The sequence below is a fragment of the Oryzias latipes genome, chromosome 13 (assembly GCF_053564925.1).
Source record: "Oryzias latipes strain Hd-rR chromosome 13, Olatipes_Hd-rR_3.1".
In the NCBI taxonomy this organism is placed as follows: Eukaryota; Metazoa; Chordata; class Actinopteri; order Beloniformes; family Adrianichthyidae; genus Oryzias; species Oryzias latipes.
Genome location: NC_136249.1, coordinates 23,584,118 through 23,609,659, shown reverse-complemented (window position 1 = coordinate 23,609,659; position 25,542 = coordinate 23,584,118). Strand labels below are relative to the sequence as shown.

Genomic DNA, 25,542 nt, shown 5'->3' with positions numbered 1-25,542 from the left:
CTTACTCACCAAATGAGCTTTCATTATTTTAGCAGTACAATCGTCCAATTTATTCCCTCTTATTTTTTTTTTTTACAGGATTTTAACTGACAAACTCCAAGAGGCCTAAAGGAAAATGAAGTTTGACTTCTCACCCCATGTACTGAAGAAAGAGCTACTTTCCCAGGAAATTACACAACCTGCCTTCCTCAAAGAAATTTTCTCTGCTGGTTAACATTGATTTAAAATAGTCAAATGACTCCATTGTGTTTTATAGTATTCATGCTGCTCAACTGCTGCAATGACATGTTTAAAGACAGAAAAGCCAAAGGAACTGATTTAAAATAACCCTTGTAAGAAAACATTTGCAGGTCACTGAACAGGAACATAATCATCTAAACCCATTCACCAGAGGCACTGGAATTGCTGGAAAGGAAAAGGTTCAAGAGGGAAAGCTGAACACAAAAATTACAACTAAAGCCACGGTCACACAGCCCTCTGCAGCCACCGTCAAGCAACTTTGTAAACACACATAAATGTGTGTTTAGATGGCTCTACTTTTAATTCATTGGAATGCCAATCGTTTATGGAGAACAATTAATAATAGGTTTTTTTTTGCCAGTTATATGACACAAAGTCTTTCATAAAACCTGGAGCAAGATTCGCGAGATTTGCACCGCTTCGAAAATTCACACCAAGCCATAGAGTATGGTTTATGAAAATGTACAAATTTTTTCTTTTAATAGAACATAAAGGAGGGTCTAGGGTCAGGGATGTTCAGGTTCAGTCTAGTTTAATCTAGCAATTAGCTATTGTTCATATTTTATGACTGATTCTATCTTTTTGGACAATCATTGGTGTAAAGCCCATTTAGACAACTGTGTTATGATATTTGGATATATTATTGGGATATAAATTGAACTGAATTGAATTGAATTGTCAAAATGTGGGAAAAGAAAAAAACTCAGACTATTGTCATAGAAAAAGAAAAGAAAAAGGTTAGACTGCTAAAACATTTCAGGTATATTTCATTTGAAATAGGCATGAAAACCTCAAAGAATCTTGGGAAATCAAGGAATAAATGCTTTTATGGAAAAAAAGATTCACATTTACTCACAAAGGTGAAATTACTAGAAGCTGTGGTGGAGGAGTGGGCGAAAAGAAAAGGAGTCTGGTGTACAGGAATTTTTCAAAAAAGTAACGTTTAAGTGATGGATGTTTTTATACCTTCGTTTTTGACCAAAAAAAAGCGAACAGTTTAAATAAAGACAAACGTGAAATTATTATTTTTTGTTGTTGTTTTTCTTTCAAACTTTGAATGTTCCCATAAAACTAAAGTATTTGTGTGTAGGACCTTTTGTTATTAAAACTCATCGCCTCCAAAAGGACAAAATGTGTCAAAGCCAGCATTAAAGCTGGAGACATTTTATTCAAAAATGCTAATATGACATTTACCTCTGGTTCCTAAAAGTTCCTAAAATTTTTAAATGCACCGATTTACATATGAGCAAACTGCCATGAGTGGAAAAGGCTACTTTACCCAAATTAAGTACCTAAAGTGTACCAAGCAGTGACTGGAAAAGTTTGTGTTAAATTACAGAACAGCATTAATTAGTCTGGTCAAGGCTCCAGATCAGTTAGAATCAAATGTGTCTAGATGGGTGTTTTGGCAACTTCAGAACCATCCATAGATTAAAGGCAAGAGATCAGAGATGAGGAACAGAGGAGACACTCTGCATTCGCTGGGATCTGGGCTGCAATCTGCCTGTCTCAGCAGTGATCCTGCTTAGTCTTCTTAAATCACAGGAAATTAATTACACCCATGGAGAGTTAGATGCCATTTTTCCACCACAGCTCACTTGTAGCTCATGTTAACAGGCTGCTTCATGACATGCACACTCGACACGGACTACATATTGAGAATGAGCAAAAGCGTCATTCAGAAAAGCCATTATTGAGATGGAAGGATTATGTAAATCACATTTACAGTGGAGTAATTATTTGCCGTGTCTATGTTAACCACATAAAGCTTCCCTCTGAACAGTCGGTGGTCCTAGGCAGCCCCACTCTCTTCTTCTCACCTTCATAAGTTGCAGTGAGACACCATGACTAACTTTAATTCATTTTGGCTTCTCATTGACAACTCCTTTTTTCATCCTCCCAGCTGTCCACAGAGGCCTGTCACAATGATGAAATTTAGCCGACACCACAGACATTACAGGTTTTTTTTCATCCATCTTCTTCCTTCAACAGTGAGCTCTTTCTTTAGGGTCTACTCTCACAGTGCAGTTCTCCACAGTTTCTTCACGTATCCTCAAAAGGCACAGAAAGAAAATGACTATCTAATTAACTCTCAATAAAGGACATCACACAGTATGCTAATCAGGGCTACAACATGCCTTCTGACCTCGTCTTTGTGAGCTCCATGTGATGCCAGGGGACATCCTGTCGCCAGCTGAATAGTGACAGTTCATCTCTGGGTACAGCTGTGGCTTCAGTGCCCCCTTTGTGTCACCCAGACTCCAACAGAGAAGGAACTGCAAGTCGTTGGGGTTCTCTGCTGTTTTTTGCTATCTAGAAGCTGCAAAGTCTTACTTTTACATTAAGGTTCAGTTGGATCGAGTGAAAAAAAGCTCAGTTTTTAGTTTAATCACTTCATGATTAACTAAAAAAAGATTTACATTGTCCTTTTAATGGACTTAAAATATATGTGACTAAAATAAATGTGAATATTCATACACATATTCTTCATAAAAAGGATTTGTCTTGCCTTTTGGGATTTTTGACTTTGCACAGGCAGTGTGAATGACCTGAGAGGAGTCAAAAGGATTATTCCACTGCCTAAAAGCTCACCCTGAGAATGGAACTGGCAACAGGGGAGGGGGCTTGTGAAACGACCGTGGTATTTTGACCACTGTATGTCTGACATTTCGGGGCGTCTACTGGGAAATGTTGTCACTTTTTGGATAGAAAAAGTTTAACTAGGTCTTTGTCGGTGTCATCATTTGGTAACACGGCTGTCAAAACACAAGTTTGTCGGCGGTGCTGGGACATATGGTGTTAAATTCCAGGATAAGCTTCAAACGGCCTGATCAATACCTCTCCTCTTTCAGCATATCTGATTAGCCCAACTTGCCTCTTTCCTTTTTCCATCAACACAGGGATGCTCTCCCAGACACTTACTGTAAAGGAGAACACACTCAAGACCACTTACTATAATTCACACAAACCTGTGTGCAAACATGTACACTAGCACTACAGCTGGGCCTTCAGTGGCATCCAGTGAGTGAATAAAGAGTCAGATAAGAGCAACAAAGTAACAGCAAAGGATTACAGTTGAGATAAGGACAACGCTGCAGACTTTTCAGAAGATGATCAGTTTGTAAAAAGATGATTGTCGGTGTCGTCGTTACATCTGAACATTTTTATAGTTTGGAGTAGGACTACACAATCTGAGGAAAACCTTCAATCTGACATCAGTGCTCAATACAATTTGACTTGCGATACATATAGCAAAACAAAAAATAATCAAATGCATCATTTCCATTTCACTGTACCAGTTCTATTGAAATAAAAGTCAACATGGTCTAAAATATGCTTCAAATGACCCTAAGCTACAAGTGAGGCAGGCTCCATTTGATTGGTTAACAGCATGACCAATCAATCCTATCAGGCTTTATTTGAGTCGTTAAATACTTCAAGCCGTCATGAGATTGTTCAAGCATATCTGTAAACTTTTAGGGCTATCATTTGTCGCATTTCACGTCTTTTCACGTCTTGCTCATATGATGATGAAGATAAATTTTCAGTTTGTTGTGCAGGCCTTTGGACCCACTTTTCCTCAAAAAGCAAAACATGTTATAAATGATCTTGAATTACAATTTTTTTTTTTCAGATTCTACAGTTTTAATTTACTAAGATATTTACTACATGGTTTTGATTGTGCAGTCATTCAAATATGCGCCAATACTTTATTGGTAAAAGCAAAATTTCCCAAAAAAAACAAATCAACGAACATCTGTGTGAGTCTTTATGTCATTTTCTGCTTGAGCTGCTTGTCACCAACACACCGATTTTGACACCATCTGGAGCCATCATCACTGAGGGCTCATCAACTGTAACATCATTCTGACCTAAAAAAAATGAAAATCTGTGTTTAAATTTTAAATGCTGATATTTGGTGTCTCTATTCTGAAAAGCTTGTTGGCTTTGGACCTCATGGTGACATACTAACACAAAAAAAATTCATTTGTGTTTTTGGGGGGGCTGGTTAAAAGAGAATTACAATCCAGGCATGCTGAAGGAATGGCAAGCGAGAGTCATGGTGTGTTACGGGCATGAGGTTGCATATCACACTTTGTAAGGCGAGCCACAGAAACGGCTCTAATTGGATCAGCAATGCTCCATTAGGCCTGTGGACTGTGCACAAGGAGATGGAATAAAGAGACAAGGAGAGGGATTTGGGAGGGAAAGAGAAGACTGCGACAGAGAGGAGGAGGTCTATGATAGAAGGATAACCCGTAAGAGTGAAGAGGAAAAGTGAATATAACAGACAACAAAAGAAAAAAACATAATTTTCTCAATCGATCTCCATGCACATTTTGAATATTTGGATTGTGTGGCTGACGTAACATAGGATGCAGATCGGTACTCAACAAAAACCTGTAAAATAAAAGTAGAAATGGATTGTGGGGTTTGATTTTGTATATGCACAGTCCTTTGTCCACTTTCATCTGACAGGTGCTTTGTCTGAAGTGCTTTAATTTACACAGAGATGGTGCCATCTAGTGGTTTTATTGATATTCACATCTTAAAAAAAGGGAGAAGTTTGTTCTTATGGGAAAAAAATAAAGCTTGTGAAAGTACCTTAAAAGACCAAATATTTTAAAGTTCAGATTTCTTTGGAATAATAATAAAACCATCTAGTGGTTTTATTGATATTCACATCTTTAAAAAAGGAAGAAGTTTGTTCATATGGGGAAAAAATAAAGCTTGTGAAAGTACTTTAAAAGACCAAATATTTTAAAGTTTAGATTTCTTTGGAATAAATGAACTCAGAATTAGAGAACATAATTTTTCACATTTATCTTAGATAAGTATGGTGATTACACAAGAACGCAGGGTTATAAGGTGCTTTGCAATCAGTGTATATACATGTGTGTGAACAGTACCATAGGGTTTGATGACATAAAAAAGGACAGCGCCTTCTAAGAAAATGCCATTTACTATTTATTTCATGCCTGAGAAGTTGCCTAACCTCCCTGATATGAGGCAAAAATCAAAGAGAAGAAGACGGTGGATCACCTAATTTATCCTCTCTAAGGGAAATGTCACTGCAGTCATGATAGAGTTTAAATAAACTAAAACAAAAAAGCTGGAAAACAGGAGGAACAAATTGTGGGTTGACTGCAGTGGCCAAAAGATTTAATGAGCCATTAGAAGTGGAAAAAAAATCACATAAGGGTCCAGATATGGCAACAAAAAAGACAAAACAAAGGAAGAGGTCCAGATGCTGTCAACCTAAGACAATTTCAATATCCCTGCACATTGTAAATGAAACCAAGGATTGGATTTATTGGTTTATTTCAAGCATTAATACAAAGACATCACACATATGTATCAAACTCAATCAAGCTCACATTAGATTCATTACATTTATTTAGGTGTGGACTCCATTCACACGACTTGGACTCGAGTCACACTCAAGTCATGAATTTGACCACTTTAGACTCCAATTGGACTTTAACATCAGTAACTCGAGACTTGACTCCGACTTTAGCCCTCAGACTCGTAAATTCTTGCTATTTTTCCCCAAATTTTACTTTTTTAAATAATAAAAAGTATTCTGACAAAGTCTGTGTCGTGGTCTCTCTCTGTCTCTGTTTACAACCATGTGTGATGTTTAAAGGACATCCCATCAAAATAGGTCCAAGTTAGTTTGATCCAACAATCCAACCAAATTGCAGGAAATTAATCCATTAAGCAAATTTACAGCCAGTTCCTGTTCCGATAGAAAAGTTATGAGGTTGTCAACAAAAAAGTGGTTTCCAGTTTGCAAAACATGCGGATAAAAGTATCACCAACAGACTCAACAACAACTAACTTCATCCAACACTTGAAGTTACATAAAGACCGGTAAGTTCTGAATGAAAGCTGATGCTAGCTTAAAGGCTAGCTGCAGATACATGAATGAAAGAGACAGCAAACGCTCTGTTAGTATTACATTGAGTGAGTGTGCAGGCAGTCCAGTTTAATCTCAGAGAATCCACAGGTGATTTTGACATTTTTGGGCGAGACACGAGCTTTAACTCATGGCCGCTAGCAATAATAGTGGGAGCAGTGGGGCGGCTGGTGCCCCGGGCTACATTATTCGTGGTTGTTTCCTGATAGAAATCCAGCGAACATTATTACAGAATTCATGGAGATGTTGCATGTTTTTTTTATTAATTTTTTTGTATTTTTGTTTTTTTGCTCATCTTGCTGTGCTTTGTGGTGTTATGTTTTGGTAAATAGCCCCCCTTCTCTCTCTTGGGGTTTCAAGTCCTCTTAAATTCTTTAAGATTTGCTGCTTTCCTTCCTTCCTTTTTTTTTTATTTTATTTTTTTTTTAAAGCATTTACAGCTTTAATGGTTTTTAGTATGCAGGTGTGGGCGTTTGGGCCTGTATTTTAGTGCTTCCCCTGTCATCATCCTCACCTGCCATCACAAGATCTATATGATATAATAATTGTCCACTGTAAATGCAATTTATATGCAATTTATATGATTATATAAATTATATTATATTATACATATAAAATGATTTCTCTAGAACAAAAGCCTAGTTTACCTCATTTGTAATTGTGGAAACCCCTCACTACAGACCAGTGATGTGCAGTTAAGTTTGTGGCGGATGGGATTTAATATTGACCCTGGCTCCCTTCCATCTCCGGGTTACCACAATTACAAATGAGGTAAAGGAGGCTTTTGTTCTAGAGAAATCATTTTGAAATCTTAAAGCGATAAATAAATACTTTTTCTAAAAGCACACATAGTCTGTGTAAATAATATTACTCTGTTGTTAAAAGGACTGAAAGCACTTGAAACATTCAAATGTAGGACTTGGACTCAATTTAAGACTTGTTGGTGTTGACTTGGGACGGGATTTGGGATTTAACTGGATTTGACTTGGGACTTGACTCGGAATATGGACAAAGACTTGAGACTTACTTGTGACTTGGTCCAACCTATTAATAACTACAGTCAAGTGAAGTTTGATTCATTGCTTGAAAACGTGGGAAAAAGCAAATGTACCTAATCTCATACCTATTTATGAATTTTATTTTATATTATTTTGCATAGATGATGCAGTTCTGATCAGAACAAGTGGAGATTTTTTTGTCAAGTACCAAAATAATGGATTATAGTCAAAACAAATAAAATATTATCAAACTCTATTTGATATACTTTATTTTTTAAAGGATTCAATGCACCAATTCAATACTGTTTGCAAAGGTGAAAATATTCTTATTTACAATTTAAAGAAATTATAATGGCCAAATTTACAAATCTTTATATCCATACCTGTATGTGTGTATTTTTATTTCTTCTTTAACCTTTTACACTTTTTTCTTCAATCAATTCATGACTAAGTTTAATACAGTGTATATCTCGGTTAGACATATATCTTTTACGTGACTATCATTTTTTTTTATTTTGATTGTAAGTAAACGAATTCCAATAATAAAATATTCTTTAGCTCCTTTACTATTTTTATTTTTATTTTTTTATCGTCAGACCCTGCCCCAACAGACACATAAATGACTGCTTTTTCCTTTCATTTATAAATTTTTATTTGTTTTTTTTATTCATAACAGCAAGAATCAAAGTTAGCAATGCAGGCCCCATGAAAAAATGATTGGGCTTTCTCCTAAGTACACACAAACATCATAATCTGGACAGCACCTCATGCTAAGTACCCTTCATGATCTGAATGGTACCGTGCACCACCCATTTGTCTTTCCTCCCCACGTTTCAGTCAGACGATTATATTTTATGGCTTTAGAATGTTGCAGTCAATGGAAATCAGTCTCTACAGGTGCTTTCCAGACAGGCCATGCAAACATGATACATCCTTTCAGGGGGCCTGGAACAGTAAAACTAGCAAGAAACAAACTGCAGTAGAAGACAGAACACATCATCTCAGCACTAAAAGCATAGAAAATAAATCCAAAACAAAATAAACCAAAAAAAAGAAAAAAGTTTACATTTTCTCATAGATGCAAGTGTGCATGCTTGTAGATGTGAAATGACCGAATTCCTCAAAACTTTAGACCGACACATTAAAAGATAAAAACCAGAGAAGGGTGTTTCAGTCTTTTTAAGTTCTGCCTGGTGCTGAACTACATTCCCTTGAAGTCACTTTCATCTACTAGAGGCACAGCTTACATAAACATAAAGAACATACTTATAGCTATGGTGTTTGTGTTGCATGTGTTTGAACTCCCCAAGAAGTTAAACTTTAGTTAGTATAGTCTGGAATTTGTACTTATTTTTAAAACCACTATTCTATTTATGTATCTTTTAAATATATTTATTCCATTACACTGATAGAATATTGTATACTGTAAATACATCTTTCTGTGTAAGTGTTCTCTTATTCAGTATTACTGTTGTGATTTTTTTTAAAATATGGTTTTCTTTAACATGCATTCCTCTTTGAGCAAGGTCGAGACAGGACAAGTTGTGATTGGTTGGACCTGGGTGGGCGTGGTCGCGCCATATAAACCTTTCCACAGGTTAAGGGACCAGACAAACCCAGTCAGGCTCTCTTATGCTGGAGGGCAGTGGGCGCCTCCTTCCGGAAGGTTACCTGGCAAACTACAAGCTGCTGACAAAAAAGAAGAGCAACACTTGGCCTTTCCTGAAAGGGGTACGAGAGTGAGATCTCAGTGCCCTTTTAATGCAAGCAATTTTGTTCAGCCTTTTTTATTATTATTATCCTAGCAAAATTCCTTGTCATTATAGACATTATTTCTCTTTTTTTTATTCAAAATAAGATCTCAATATACACGATTCTCTCTTTTTTGACTATGTACAGAAGTGCAAAAAAGTCAACCTTTATCACCTTTAGAGCCTCAGTATTCCCCACCCCACCCGTGCTGTTGCAGTTGGTAAAGTGAGAGCCGAGTGCAGAGACTCGGCGTCCCATCACCACCTTCACCTCGACCCCACCGGCACACGCCCATAAAAGTGATTAAATATGCAGCTTGATTTCCAACATGGCCCAATTTCCAGGGAGAGTAGAAATATTAAAACAATAGTTACTATTTGAAATGGATACAGTAGAAAATAATATTTTTACTCTAAACATCTAAGATCTACATTTTTCATAATAATTTTTTCCCGTTATAGGACTAATTACAAACCTTACAATCGTTAAAATATTACTCAGGTATTGGCAATGGTTGCCAAAGTGACAACTTAGTCCTCCTGTTCTATTATTTTGTAACTGTTAGATACTCATATAAAACATCTTTGTTCAAAGAACACACAAAGACTCAAGAAATGAACAAAATGCATACAGTTGAACAATATGCATAACTTAGAAAATATCGACTTTAAAATCGTAATCATACTAAAATGAACATTTCATGGAATCTGTGCATGATCAACACACAAACACACACTGTACCTTATACTGTATTCATTATTAGAGAGTTAAATAGAATAAGCAAAACTAAAAACCAGAAAAATATTTTCCAAACAGAACGAGAAAAAAAAATACACTCCTTGTCTAAGAAAGAAGAATTAAAAAGTACAAGATCATAAAGAAAACACAGACCAAAAAAGTGACAATTCCATAGTGCTCTGTGTGTGTTATTGTGGTGTGCATTAGGCAACTGGATGGGTTAAAATGGCATGTTGCATTGTGCTGACTTGATGGTACATTCTAAGGCTTTGGATGAGTTTTACAATCGTTAAATATTTTTATCACTTTCCCTGTACTATCCGCCGATTAATTTTACCTAAATAAAACACTAACACAACATAAACAAACACCTGAACTTTTTCTTTGGGCAGTTTTTTTTTTTTAAACGTAGCCCCTCTAGCCTAACCATACCGACTAATTATGGTGATCAACACACACACACAAAAAAAAACAAAATACAAATAAACTTTGGCTGACTATCTAAAAAACACATCTCAGTTATTAGAACAAATAATTTCAAATTCATTTGATTATTTATATAGATATATGTACACTCGCTGAATCTGGGTTTGACATCTTCCCTTAGCATAAATGCAAAACCAGAAGACTGTAAAAACAATTATTTGCCACACAAATCCTTTTTTTTAGTCACTTGTTCTTTTGCAACTTTATAACAGCCTTCTCACAGCAGATTAGACAGCTAATTATCACAAGATCGTCATCATGGAGAGTCTTTTGGTCTCTGACAAAGGCCTAGAGATCAACTTCCAGTCATTACATGTTTAAACAACTGACATCAGCAACAAAACCAAAAACAGAAGTCTACACGCCATAGGGTCAGTCACAGAATTTGAGAAATTAGTCATCTGCTGCTATTAGGAATCACAGCTAATGACAATGGACACAGCATGCTGTCTATATATTAAAAAAAGGGCATATTAAAGGGAATTGTTGGATTAAACAATTGGTTGCACAGTTGGAATATCATTCATGTATAACTGAGATGTATGGCACTGTACAGACACATGTGCTTCAGAGATAGAAAGGTAGGCTACAAAGGTTTGAAGGACACCGCGCACAGACATTCAGTTGCTATTTTGCCTCCGAGTGCACTCAACGTAGATTCCCTTATTTCTGTTTAATTCAAAGCAAATCTAGAAACTAATAGTCGTGCATGCACATGGTTCAGTCAGAACGTCGTTTTACGTTTACTTCTTTTGAAGGTGCACGCTTGTGTAAACAGATGAAGTCATTCAGTTTTAAGACCATTAACCAATAAACAAAAAACAAGTGATTCTTGGTCAAGAGACATACCGATTCAGTCACTTGTGATCGGCTCCACACATTTTAGTTAATGATAACATTCAAAATGTGTCTGGTGAATAAAGGTTAGTTGCCTCTGCAAAATGAAAGGCAGTCTTAAATGTAATGTATTCTTTTTTCTTTTTGTCTTACTGTGCAATAACTACATGGGAAAACACTACTAACAAACTGTGCCTTCTATGTTAACATGCAGTTTTCTCCCAAACCACTTTTGGTTTGGCTTCTGTTCCTCTCTTGACGTTAGGGCCATGAAGGGGACTGCAGATCTTGGACTGGACACCAGCACACTCCAGTTTCATCTGGACAGACATTCACACAAGTGCATTAGTTTAACGGCAACAATAATCCAGAACAAGAAGAGATTTTGCAGCAAACATATAATCAAACCCACTTATGCTTTAAGATATTTTTTAAAGCAGTGAAATTAGGATTATGGCTACAATTGAAGATCTGATGTGGTAAAATGTACCAAGTAAAATTATTTTATAAAGAGGAGCTATACAAGATTTCATTAAAAGCTACAATTTACAAAATTCTAAAACTTTCTTTATTAAAAGTAACAAAAACACATTTAAACACCAAATTATTCATCCTAAAAACCTTGAATAATTATATTGCGGACTACAAAATTTTCATAGAACACTGATAAAGTCTCTCCTTTGGACTTTATAGTGCTTTTTTGTTGCTTTCCAACTATTTTAGACCCATAAGTAGGTTTATTTTTCTTTTTTCTTTGAGAAACAGTCAATGAATACATATTTACACATTGGTCTTTATTCTTCTAACTTTATCTTGATAGTTACTGTGTAAAATGATTTCAAAACATAGTTTAGATGTGCTGTAATGAAGATTTTACATATTTAGCGTGTCTCTAACCTCTTAAGAGCCCAGCTCTTGTTTGATGTGCTTTTTTATTTCTTTTTTGTTACTTGGGCTTTGAAAGCAGAAATAACTACTGTGGGAATACAACCCTAAATGTGATGTCCATGCATGTGGACGCCAGGTCTTAGGAGGTTAAGATTTCATGTCAACTTTACAAAAAAAAAAGGGCAACTGAAAACCAGGTTTCTGCTATCTTAAATTGGATGCCTTTCACTTTAATGTAAGGGTGCATTCACACTCATGAGTTTAATCCGAAGCACAGTTGGTTTCCTCAGATGCTCCTCTTCCCCTTGTAAGTGTGATGCCCACCCATCTTTGGTGTTAATCAAACAAGCAAACTGGGATCTGCTAGACAGAGAGAGTTCGAGCTCATTTATATACTCTGGTGCACATCATTTCAGTCTGATTGTGCTGCGGTCTATGCAGCAGACTTAAAAATGGAAACAAACTAAAGGTTGTCAATGACATGAAAACCTCTTGCGAAAATTCAGGCTGCGCTAAAAAACCTTGGAATCATTTATAAGTTGATAAATGTCTCCCACATAAACATGAGAAGGTGCAGGCTCTTAAATAATTAATAAAAGACAATTAAAGGACAAAGGACAATTTTTTTTGTACTGTCACACCTTTTTGTAGAAATACTGCCCTCAAGTGGGCAAATGTTGGAATTGCATGTTTTGCTGTTTAGTCCACTTTGGCGCGCGGGCGGGGGCGGGGGGGGGGTCTCCTAAGAATGGTTTTGTGAAAACAAAGTAAAGCAAAATAAATTGTGAAATTTGAATTTAACATTCTGTTATGCAACCTCTACCCTAAAATGTTGTGATGCTGCTTTATGATTTTAAAATCTAAAAGTGTATTTATGCTAAGAAGCTTCTACTGTTCAGCAATGCAAGGCAACTGATGGGTAACAGTTATATTGACATATTTATTTCATTTGTAATTGTCAGTTATAGTAAACTTTTTGATACATTCTTATAACAGTGTTTTCCTTCATTTCCTTTTTACCTGAGACAGATAAATGTAAAATTGATGATCTTTTTTTTCCCTTTTTAGTTGTTGTTTGGGAAAGTAAACATACTTGTATTTAACTTTCCTCCTAACATTCTTTAAAGTCTTGTATTGAAAAGATAATTTTGTGAAAAAAAAGTGTCAACCTAAGAAAATGCATTCATTGAATGTGCATATATCAATTTTTGCCGTTATAAGGCGTGTGCTGAGGTGTGTGAGACCCAGGAGTAAGATAGAGTACATACTGTTCTGAGTGAGACTCCTACATCTGGGTCACATACTTGTGACTAGTCAGATGGTCTGCAGATATTATTGGAATCTAATTTAGAGGAGGGGAGAGAAATACAGGGGGAGAAGAATGACAAAAGAGAGATTAAAACAGATAAGTAAAACATCATTTGAAAACTGACAGTAAAGATGAGGATGAGTTTGTAATAACAGATGATTGAAATGTCTAGAAAAAAGTCACATGTGCATGTGTACGTTTCCAGCATTTTCCCCTTTAACAAGCTAACGGAGATCATAAGTTTCAAAAAGGCACACATGTGTGAGCTGATATCAGAAGTGAAAGAGTGAGAAGAGACACAAGAAGAGCAAACCTGATTGGCTGTTGCTGTTGCAAAGGGAACACTTGTGGCAGATGTTGTGGCTGCAGACACAGTGGCTTGAGAAGCACCGTGCATCATGGGTACTTGAGGAAAGGACCAAACAAGCAGTTAAACCGGAGTGGATTGAGGGCTTGTTTTATTCTTCACTCTTCGTCATGTTAATGTCTGAGTAAAGAATGCTATAAACATGAAAGAATTTTGCTTTTTTTTTTTTAAAGAGTTTAAAGTAGGGCTAAACAATATGAGGAAAACTCGCGGTTTGCGATATTAGTGTTCAATGTTGCGATGACAATATCACGTCGGATACATGAACAAATAGAAAAACAACTGAATACATAATTTCCATTTCACTGCAACAGCTTAATTTAAATAAAAGTCAACATAACTTAAATTATACTCCAAATGACCCTGATCTACATAGAAGGCGAGGATCTAACATAAAATCTTGTTGACAAACATAAATTCCATCTGATTGGTCAAATGCATAAAGGGATTCAAATACTTCAAGCTGCGTAAGATTGTTTTATTACAGTTAAGGTTACCATTTATCACAATTTTCGCCGACTTTTGCAACATGCCTATTGGAAAGCCTGATATTGCGATAACGATAAATTTGCGATTTATTGTGCAAGCCTAACATGAAGTTTAAAAACTGCAAAAACTTTTGGGGCTTTAGAGGAAGAAAATTGTAGGTCATCATAAACACAGGGAGGGTTTTCATTGAAAAGGAAAAGTTCATTGAAAAGGACTTGCTGCTGCTGTTATAACATAAAAAGAGAATACGTTCACCTTCTTTCTTTAACGGCTCATGTTTATATGGCATTTATTAGCAGACATTAAAATGAGGTGCTCAAGAAGTCAGACAGCTTGCTATGTAAGTGAGGACAGGGCTTTTTGAACTGCAACAAGCATTTGGTGACAGACCTGTGGCAAGCAAAAGGAAGGGACATTGCTTGTCTCTAAGATACATCGGGGTAAATCAACAATAAAATGAAAACGAAACTTTTTAACTTAATTAAACATTAGGTTTTGATATGACTATTTCTTTAACCATACGTGAATGTCCCATTCTTAGGTAAAACCCAACTTTCTATACCAGAAGGTTTGCTTTGATTGAGTGTTGAGTTGATTGTAGTAGATTAGAAAGACTACAATGGACTTAAAAGGAATCAATAAGGAAAGCTGGCACCTACCAACACTTGTTGCAGGTGTCATGCACAATATCGAGCCTGCCCATCATGCATTGCAGCAGGGAGTGGGGTGAATGAGAAGGAAAAAATTCAAGACAGAGTCAAAAAAACCCAACAGAATGCACAGAAAATTCCCTGCAAATGTTTACCAAATGAACTAAGTACAGCAGATTTGTTGTTAATTGAAACATATTTCCACTAATTACACAAGTAATAGTTACTGCACAGCTGATTTATAAAATTGCAAATTTTAAAGAGTAAAGGCTTAGGATAAATTGAAAACCCTTGACAAGTGCCAGTTTACCATTCAATCACTTCATTTAATTTAAACCACGGTAAATACTAGCACTGGCCCTGTTTCCCATCATTCACACAGCAGCTGTTTGCGCTATATGAATGACCTCCTTCTCGAATCCCCCCCCCCCCCAGTGTGTCTCAGTGGCCTGAGAGTCCAACACTGTGAGACATATGAGAACCTCAGGTTCTGAAGAACTCACAGGGGCATCGATGGCGAGCTATTTTTAGATGGTAAAATGAGGATATTAGCCTCAGTGTAAGATGACTGTGGAGTGTCCAAAGAGAAGCAGTTTTGAAAAAACCTGTGTATGTGGGGATACAATGCACACAAACTATAAGAAAAGCTTAGATTTGTCTGCAGATTTGGAAAAGAAATACTAAGATGTCCTCATTTATGTCTGAAAAGTATCTGTCTCCTATTTAAAATATAAAACTGATTAGGTGCCATGATTTTTGGGTTAATCTAAGCAGGGAATCTAACAAACACAATGCGGTAAACTACTAGATTATTAAATCCCACTTCTGCCACCAGAGTTACATCTGAGCTGCTGTAGGATCAGTAAAATCCATGCAGGCAAATCATTTTCCATCATTGATGAAGACCTACACTAAACCCCTCCAATTTCGATGCTACAGCACTTCCAGGCACAGAGAGTCATTATCTGATAGCCATCAGTTGCATGGCCATAGAATCATATTCCTTTCATAGGTGTTTTGGAGTTGTGAAGTAACATCCACACTTGAAAATAAGTTTTGCATCTGCAAACAAGATCACTGGTGATATGCTATGCTTGAAATGTATAGAGATAAAATGCAAATACCATAATGTCCGGATTATAAGCCGCTACTTTTGTTACACGCTTTCAACCCTGCGGCTTATACAATGATGCAGCTAATTTATGCTTTTTTTTCTTTTAAATTTTTTTAATGCATTTTTTCCAACAGCCGCTAGGGGCGTTCGAGCAGAAAGGGTAAGAGTGAGACAGGGGGAATACGGTATATGTGTCGAGGAAGACGCAAGTTTAATGTAAATTCCTGCTTTGTGAATGAATAGCAAAAACAGAATCTCATCATGGAAAATGCAAGAAGAAATGCATATGACGCAGCTTAAAGTAGGTTAAAGGCAATCGTTAAGAGCAGTATGAAAAAATCCACCATCACCAACAGGTTTGGAAAAGCCGGTCTGCTGCGTGACGGAGATGACGGCGCAAGCTCAGGAGTGAATTTGCCTCAGGATGAGAGTGACAATGACAGCGACAACGAAGGAGAGACAGAGAGAGTGTGTTCCGAAGAATATCTAATGCTATTCCAATCCGACACTGAAGAGGAATACGTCCATGGTTTCAGTGCACAGGAGGCCTATAAGTTACTGCTGCTCTTGGTGACTTTTACCGGTATGTTTTTTTAACCAGCCCTGTTAGTGCTGTTACTACCATATTGCTGCTGTGTTACTGCTGCGTCACATGCACTGTTTGAAATATAGCTGTGACGGTGTAGGATTTTTGATAACCGCATTGATGAAACAGCAGGAATTGTGGTGTCGCGGTTTACCCCCCCCAACACAAAATCTCGCAAATGAATACCGGTACAAGTAATAATTCCAACGCAGTATTCTTTAATTACAAATAACAGTAACAACTAACTACTAACTATCTAACTAATGAACTGACTATATAGGTGTTGAGGAATGTGTATGTGTGTCAGTGTGCTGTGTGTGTAAGAGGAAGGAGTACGAGCAGCGCAAGAGTGAGTGAGAGCAGCTCCCTCTTGAGCTGCACGAGCTCTCCCCTCTTTCTTACACACGCGGCTTGCGGTTTCAGCACATACAGATCCTCATTCTACAACACATGTTTCAATGTGGGCGCATGCGGCGTATGTATGCACAAAATATTTTATCCTTTAAAAAGGTAACGGGTACGGCTTATAATCAAGTGCGCTCTATAGTCCGGAAATTACGGTAGATAAAAGTTTTACTTAAAGCACCATGATTGTTGCTTTCTCTGACATTACTGTAGTAATTCAACAGCAACTGATCAATAGATCAACTGCAGGTGATCTTAAAGGGCGTCTGGCATGACAAACCCCTTTTCACGGTTCAGCTGACAGCAGTCATATGGGCTTCCTTCACATGATAAAGCATTATGCTACGTTCACTCTGGGCATGTGTTGCTTTTAGCATATGGTGTCCTCCCTGGACTATTGCTACTAGACACTACTTACAGTTGGAAAAGGCATTGTGCGAAATGTCGAAGCGGTGTAAATCTTGCAAATCTTGCTCAAGGCTTAACCTGTTTTAACCTTTGTTATATAATTCTGGCCAGGAACAAACCACAATTATTAATTTATCGTTCACAATCAGTTTTAAAATGGTTGTCTTTTCCGTGAATTGAAAGGACGCCGCCCATCCGTCAGTACCAAATTCTTATCCCTGATTGGTCAAAGTTCAACTGGTTTAACTTTCAACACATGTTAAATTGTTGCGTGTTTTGTACATAGAGCCTGAAAACAGCTTTTAATACTTATGTAGTGATTAGTGAACACAAGAATTTTGAACGTGGAAGCCCGAAACAGGCATAATTGTGCACTTTCAAAGACTTCTGATTGGAAGTGACTGCTTGAATGAGCGCTGGGAACGTAGCATTCGACTGAGAATAGAAAGTAATTCAATGTTTTATTTATAAACAGTAGCCACAAGAAATGAAGGAAATATCCATTTTAATCAACAGTGAAACATTTTGCTTGCAAGAGGTGGCACGGAGATTGTGTGCTAACAGAAGAAAGGTACAGAACTAATTTGTTTATCAGTTCAGACAGAATATATTTATTTTAAAAGTCTCAAAACCTTTTGCAAGTATGCTAGAAAAGCTGTAAATTATCATGCTTTATTTTTTTAATTTTATTTTATTTTTTGCAACTACAAGTATTTTTACTGAAGAACAAAGTGGTATTGGACAGCATGCAATTATTTGGCACAGGTATTTTTTGCACATTTTCTGTTTGCAGATGATGAAACAATTGTGTAGACATGTGAAAGGAATATAACTCCATTCGCTATACAACCAAGGCTGTCAGAGGGCGTTGGCCTTACCTGATGGTATAAAAGCAGCCTGTTGTTGAAACTGCATGTTGGCCAGGGCCTGTTGGTACTGGAATACTCCAGCATTGAACATAGTGGTGGCACCGTTGGCTTTTTCAAGTGCGGGTCTCTTTGGTAAAGGAGGCAAGACGGGAGGGAGCCCCTGAAGAGGGGACCACACCAAAATAAAGGATGGGCGTGATAAGAAATCAAAGGATGGTGGTAGTGACAGTCAAGACACAGAGAGAGAGAAAAAAATCCATTAGAAGACAAAGTTGCTAATCAGTACAGCTACAACATGTAACATCAAGCAAGGCGTGTACTACTCTACTGCTGTCAGATTGTGATGTAAGGAGTGTACAGCTGGCAAACTGTGACTGTGCACAGCAAAAACACTCACCAGAAGAGTGTCATTACTATCCTTGTGTAATTTAAAGTGATAGCTGCGATGCATTCACTTACATTTAGCTAAGGAACATCTAGATCTTTTTGCAAAGAAGACTGGTAAAGATGATATAGCAATCACTGTTGGAACATCAACAGAAATAATGTAGTTGGGGAAGACTGCACTGCTAGCTCCATGATAATAGTACTCTGTAAGCAATTTAAAGAGTGTCATCACACCTCTTTAACCATTACTCATGCAATATGGAAAAGGGAAACAGTCATGCAAAGAATACCACATAAGGTATCTGGCCCCAAAATGGCATTGAAGATTCACTTAAGGTGATGAACTGACATTGAAATTGGATTTCTATCGGCAGAATGGATATTTAAGAAATATCCTGTATTTAAAAGTGCACGTTTGACATAATAATAATGCTGTAAAACTGTTAGCAGAAGTCAGTTCATCACCCTTCAGTGCTATGTTAATTGTTTACATTGTTGACAAGTCGGTTTATCTATCACAACACAGCCTCATGCCAAGCTAAAAGGTGAAAGATCATAGTACCAGGTCAAAGGTTGCGTCGAGGGGTCGCTTCAGAGATTTGACAGCCGACTGAGTCTTAATTAGCAGGCAGCGAGCACATGATGGCAATGGGCCAATGGGGGTTCAAGCGCAATAACATAAACCAGCAAGCGCAGGTGCATCATGGGGGCAGCAGTGCATTGTGGGTTGGTGAGAAAAACAAACATACAAAAAACAAACACACAAATAAAAAACAAATCATTGGAATGCAATATACACCAATTACAAGACTAAGGCATGCAAAAAGTTATTAAAAAGATCTAAGGCTCTCGCTGCCGATTATAGCTGATAGCCAACATTGATGTGTAGCAGTATCATGCTGCCTATAACAGGAAAAGCTAAAGACATGCGCTTCATTCGTTTATGATCATTTTTAATTTCATTTTCATTTGCTTGTTAATTATAGCTGGTAGAACTTCTGATTTCTATGAATTACACTAAGCTGCCCCAGAGAGAGAGAGATTAGCCAATTACTCACTTCAATTAATAACTGCACAGAAATGCACTGTATGTTAAATAATCCTGACTAAGCCTATGTTTTTGTACAAGATAAAGTAATAATGCAATCTGTGCTGAAAAATTCCCTACTCTGATGGAAGCTTGATACCAAGGCTACGTTCACACTGCAGGCTTAAACAAGCCAATCCTGATTTTTTTGCCCCTATGCGACTTGTATCTGATCTTTTCATGACAGTCTGAACGACACAGATCCGAACTTTTCAAATGCGACACAGGCTACTTGGGTATGTGGTCCTGAATCCGATACATATCCGATCTTTTGAAATGCGACCTCCGTCTAAACGACCAGGCCACATATATCCGACTCATACGTCAATGATACGCTACAAACGTCATCATTCTGCGTTGAAGTAGGCGGGAACAATAGCATAAACATCAACCATGGCGGACGATGCTGCTGAGACCAGTCAGTGGAAAGGGAAGCGAGGGCACCGATTTGATTATTTGGGGTGACAGCTCTTTTCAGGCCAAACTCGAGGGCTCTCATCGCAACCAGGCGGTTTTTGAAAATATTTCCAGCGAAATGGCAGAGCGTGGTGTTGAACCTTTCCTTTCTGACCGTGGTCAGAAGCGTGTGGGAGACCTTCTCCAGGGCTGAAGGCGGATCTTTCTTCGGGGTTCACTTCCCCGTTTGGACCCTAAGATTCTCCAAAGTGAGTTAATAAAGAGTCAATAGCAGTTCTGCTGGGGGAAGCCCTCCTTTTATTTTCGTTCTCATTCCTCCGTAACAGAACACATGAATGCGCACCCCTAACACACTTCCTCTGCCCCCTCTCTCTCCCTCCTGCGCTGCACGCGCTCCCTCCTCTCTCTTACACACACACGCGCGGCCCCAGCACATACACATCCCCATTCCCAAACAGTGGGTACAGACGATCCTGGCTCCAATGCCTTCTTACAATGAGAAGATTGTAATTGTGCTGGCTCCTTTGTGAAAATAAATTTAATAATGCAAAAAGAGCTCTGCTGTTGACAACACTGTTGTTGACATCCATTGTTAACGTTAGCTACTTTCGCAAACAACGAGTGACGTTGTTCACTGTTGAGTACTCTTCTGCACATGCGGGTCACTTCTGGGTCATTTCACTGTCACACAGTAGATCACAAAAGTACACATTTAATTGGAAATTTGAACGGCCTTGTAAAAAAATCTGATTTTTTTCAAAAAATCGGAATTGAGCATTAACCCCTGCAGTGTGAACGTAGCCTTAAAAAGGAACCTTTAGTCTCGCCACTTCTGCAGCCAACATTCCTAACAAACCCTCCAGAAGTCTCAGATCCTCGGGTTCTGCTCTCTTATCTACACCACTACGAGAACCAGGACTCACGGTAAGACTTCTTTTTAGTGCCATGGTCCTCATGTACAACAACTACCTGAGGATCAAAGAGTTTCTTCATGGGTGGAGATTTTTTAAATGTAAATTAAATATGCATCTCTTAACTTAGCATTTCCTCATTTAATTTGCATGTTTATTAATTTGGCTTTTAAGTATTTTATGGCTTTATCCTATATTTATCTTTTAATCTATACTGTGCCTCCTGTTTCTTATTTTTAATCTGTTCATATATGTCTTTTATGTCAAGCACCATCAGCATGTTGACGAAAGATGCGTTACAAATAAAGTCAATCATTGGTTGATTGATTACAGTTTACAAGGCTTCAAGTAAATCCATCTGTTGTTTACATAGAAAGGCACCAATGGTGTTTACCATTCATTCATTCATTTTCTTAACCGCTTTTCCCTTTCGGGGTCACACGGCTGCCGGAGCCTATCCCGGCCACTTGTGGGCGAAGGCAGGGGACATCCTGGACAGGTCGCCAGTCTGTCGCAGGGTAGAATGTCCACAAACACACACCCATTCACTCTCACACCTAGGGACAATTTAGAGTTGCCAATTAACTTACGAAGCATGTTTTTGGATGGTGGGAGGAAGCCGGAGACCCCAGAGAAAACCCACGCATGCACGGGGAGAACATGCAAACTCCACACGGAAAGGTCCCCCGTTGATGTAGTTTTTCACATCCCCCAGCCGGGACTTGAACCGGAGGCCTTCTTGCTGTGAGGCAAGAGCGTGTTTACCATGATAGACTATTTTTGTAAAACTAAAAAGCCACTCACTTTTAAATTAAGTTTTCTGTTAAGATTTCTAATCAAATCAAAATTGTAAATCTGATGCCAATACGTTTGTCCCCTTCTTTGTCCCCGTCTCTGTGGCAGCAACTTTATTGAGGAGTTAATATCTTTTGTTGTGTTGGCACTAAAAGATCATATTAGTTTTAATTTAATGTGACCAGACTCGCATGTATTTTCCTTAAAGTCTAACCCTATGAACTAATCTAAACCTGGAGCATTAAAGTGAAAATGCAGTGAAATCCAGCTAATCCTATCTTGACTACATAACAGTTCTTTGCTGCACAGATCACTATTATGTCCCAAGGGAGCATGATCCCTGCATTGCAGAAACTAAATGAAACTGCAGTGGAGTCCACATATTTGTCTTCTCAGCAAAAATGTAAAACAAGCTAACTATGGACTAGAAACAGCAAAATATACGACTAACAAAGCAGCAGGACAAGGGCAAGCAGGAAGGGAGCAGAAGGCTCAGTTGCATACAGCATGATCACTGCAGCCTGCTGCTTCTTAGGCACTTCTTTCTCTATTTGTAACACAGCATCATAGTGAGTCACAGCCAAAGGGGCTGTTTCAAACCCTTCTGTCAATAAAAAAAATGTTATTCTGTTTGTTTTAAAGCCATCCATCAAATATTTAGTGTTTGTTTCGTTTTATGTCTTTAAATCCTATCCTAATGTTTTTTTTGGTGGTGCAATTATTGGACAGACACGTACCATGGCTGCAGCAGCTGCAGCTTGGTTGACTTGATGTTGGGCGGCTTTGATTTTGGCCTGCAGGTGAGCCGGAGGGTGAAAGTACTTGCACTTCTCCCTCGAGCAGCGGCCCTTTATGTAGTCCATACACACAGTGACTGTATTGTCGTTGGTGTCAATCATAGTGCTATCTGCTGGGTGGGCAAAGCGACAGTCGTTCTCGCCACGTGTGCAGTTACCCCTCTGGTATTCCCGACACACCTGGGTCACATATGCGACAAAAAAGAAGCCGATCAGAAGCAGAAATACACATTATGGATGTATTCATCAGTGCACACAGACATCAGACTTTGACACAAATCCTGAAGTAAATGTTTGACATTTGACGAAGAGCTCAATCTGTTCAGCCATTTCAGAACTTGACAATCCCTGAACCAGACACAGCAAACCAATCTTAATGACAGTTTAGGCCATTACTATGGATTGATAAGCAGAACAGATTGGAACCAGCGTTTACAGTCTCATCAATCACAGAACATGCATGCATAATTTAGATGGGTCTGCTCCTGGCTTTCCAGGGATGGACAGCAGGGGGCATCAGCTGCACAAGCACCAGCCAGCAAAGGAGGGAAGTGATTGCTACAGTATGGATGTTGGGACTCAATGGGTCTTATGGGAAATATCAGGGTTGTTACCCTTAACAGACACTCCAGCTGATGTCATCCTCAGCCCACAGATGATAAAGAACCCAGACACACGGGAACACGAACACAAGCTGGCTGCACTTTCATTATGAGGTAAATCATTTTAGCCAACACTAATTCAAATATTTGCTTTTACTGCACTGAAAATACTACTGTCCATCCAGAAAATGCACTTTTATGATGTGTGGTATTGATTCACTTTTCTGTGATGATGGAAGACGCCGTTCTCTCAACAGGTCTGTTTAGCAACCTCGCAGTTTATGCATACATCTCCGACTGAGCCCAACAGGCCACCATCAGACGTTATCTTCAGACAGGTCTTGCTCCGCCTTCTGTCACCATCCATCACTGATGAGCACGAGGAATTGAATGGCAATGCATCTCTGTCTGCGTCTTTATCACAGATCAGAACATTCACCATCACGCATATAGCGTTAATTCCACGCTGTTGCTGCCATAACTACTACTGCTATTTTTTATGTTCTTCTATTTAAAGCCAGACTGCCTTGTTGTCAGGCAGATGTTGGTGAAGTGAGTGAGGGAGGGAGAGCGGGAGGGAGAACAGAAGATGTAAGCATGGTTGATGTATAAAGAGAAAAAGACTGACAGATGGAATTGACAAGATGAAGGTGAGTGTGGCTGTCATGTGGGGGGAGAAATTAGCAAGAGAAAACCAAAGAGCAACCACTGAGGCTCAGAGCAGAAGGTGTGAACCACTTCCAACTGTTAAACATGCGTGTAAGCTAAATCAGTAAAAATGCTTAATTGGAGAAACATATAGTAGGCCTATTAATCATATTTCTGTGGTAACTGTCCCTCAGGGACTTGCTGCAGATAAGCAATCAAAAAAACTTATGGTGTGCAGCTTACAGATTGCACAGCCATAAAAGAAAAAAATCAAAAATCAACGAGGTCAGAAAATATTTTCCTGGTTATGTAGCTTGCGGGATTATCTTCTAAAATAGGAATTTTTGTCAGCCTTCAAGAGACAGACTGCTGATAATCTACTGACTGGTATGTGTGTCCCAAGAATTCTAGCAATGTTTGTTTTGGATGACACACTACTAAAATATGACAATCGTCTGCAAGATATACATTTTAAAACTTAAGATTTTTCTATTGAAGACAGTTAAGCACTGACCACACAGAAGAAGAAAAAAAAAACATTAACAAAGCACGGATTATTTAAAAACAGTTTTTTTTATTTATTTCCTAAAACTGTCCACTCACGTTCTCAAGAGGTGAACAAATTGACTTCCAACCTCCAGCTCCATCTTTCTGTTCCACTATTGACCCGATCCCTCACTCACCATGTTGTCCACTCCTTCACCTCATGTGGAGACTTACCCGACCTCACTCTCGATAATTACCCAACTACAGCAAACATTACAGGTTAAATGAAACCTTCCCAACGTTTTCACGCAGCTCCTGCCAGTCATCAACGATCGCCCTATTATTTCACTACAAGCATCTTTTCCAGGTGGAGCTACATAATGAATGAGATTGACTCACTATCCAATTAATGTTTAAAAGGACTTTTCAAACAATAAATGGGTTAAATAGAAATATAATTTGTTTTTCTCTGAAAATGACTATTACGTTCCATCATGAAATTTTATGGGAACAAAGAAGAAAAAAGTGTGCTCCCTAGTCTATAACTAGTCCAATGACTAACCTTTTTCTTTTGTCCTTTAAAGGATGTTCCAGGGATTTCGTGTTTTTATCTGCTTCCTCTTCTTGCTGCAGTTACTAACCTGTCTGTTTGTCCTATAGAAGTTCCTGTATTCTATATTGTTAGCTTCTTTCATGTCCTCTCTGACTCTGGATCTGTTAAAAGGGAATTTTTTTCTCTCCACTGTCGCCTTTTGCTTTCTTAGTTTGACACTTAAAACCCCTCACTGTCATCTGCTGGTCACTTATAAAGATGATTAGCATAAAATTAAGTTTGAATTTTTTTACTGGCCTGCATTGGAATATAATAAACAAAATTAATAAAACTTTGTCTGATACATATATTTTGTTTATATTTTTTGCTTGTTGTGAAGCACTTTGAAACAACCTCGGTTGTAAAATACCATTTTAAAAAATTAACTGAATTGAATTGGAGATATACTCTCTGTCATGTCTCATCCTCTTTGCTTAAACCCTAGTAATGACTACATTATGATAACAAGATGAAGCCTCTGCAACAGAAACAGTGCACAAGATGCATAATTAAAGCCTGCAAACATAAAATGTTGAGACAAGATTTTTTTTCTATGCTATTGATATTCAAAAAGGCAGAGCCCACATTTCAAAGTGCAGAATCACTGTGTAGATGGGAAAAGGATCCACAGTGGGCACCGCATTACTGAAGCTTCATATGTCTTTTTTTTTTTCATGAGTGATTTGGAGCTGACAAAATAATTAAACATATTCTCTCGTGTGTGATCAGTCGTTTGTCAGTTTTATGAACGCATGTGTTCATTT

At 38.0% G+C, this 25,542-nt stretch overlaps 1 protein-coding gene and 2 long non-coding RNA genes across 13 annotated transcripts in view; 2 read left to right on the top strand and 1 right to left on the bottom strand.

Moving 5' to 3' along the window:
- The window catches only part of LOC105355414 (uncharacterized), a 44,164-nt gene extending 41,800 nt beyond the window's left edge, over positions 1-2,364 (top strand). Inside the window, exon 7 of the long non-coding RNA XR_002291507.3 lies at positions 79-2,364. This is a non-coding gene — a long non-coding RNA (uncharacterized LOC105355414). The remainder of the gene's footprint in view (positions 1-78) is intronic.
- Positions 2,365-5,898: 3,534 nt separating this feature from the next.
- On the top strand, positions 5,899-25,424 carry LOC144981673 (uncharacterized). Its single transcript, XR_013647237.1, has 4 exons — positions 5,899-6,114; positions 16,145-16,371; positions 22,948-23,166; positions 23,310-25,424. It is a non-coding gene; the product is annotated as an uncharacterized LOC144981673 (long non-coding RNA).
- LOC101171850 (muscleblind-like protein 1) overlaps positions 7,786-25,542 on the bottom strand; it is a 74,489-nt gene continuing 56,732 nt past the window's right edge. For 2 of the 11 annotated variants that reach the window (XM_020708221.3, XM_011482486.4), the window contains exons 5-11: positions 22,391-22,630; positions 19,006-19,059; positions 18,066-18,216; positions 14,684-14,719; positions 13,482-13,573; positions 13,128-13,201; positions 7,786-11,291 (exon numbers count right to left, since the gene is read on the bottom strand). In XM_020708221.3, the coding sequence (XP_020563880.1) occupies positions 13,145-13,201; positions 13,482-13,573; positions 14,684-14,719; positions 18,066-18,216; positions 19,006-19,059; positions 22,391-22,630 (630 nt within the window). In that variant the 3' untranslated portion in view covers positions 7,786-11,291; positions 13,128-13,144. The remainder of the gene's footprint in view (positions 11,292-13,127; positions 13,202-13,481; positions 13,574-14,683; positions 14,720-18,065; positions 18,217-19,005; positions 19,060-22,390; positions 22,631-25,542) is intronic. The other 9 variants (XM_078929903.1, XM_020708222.3, XM_078929906.1 and 6 more) reach the window with 6 other exon arrangements.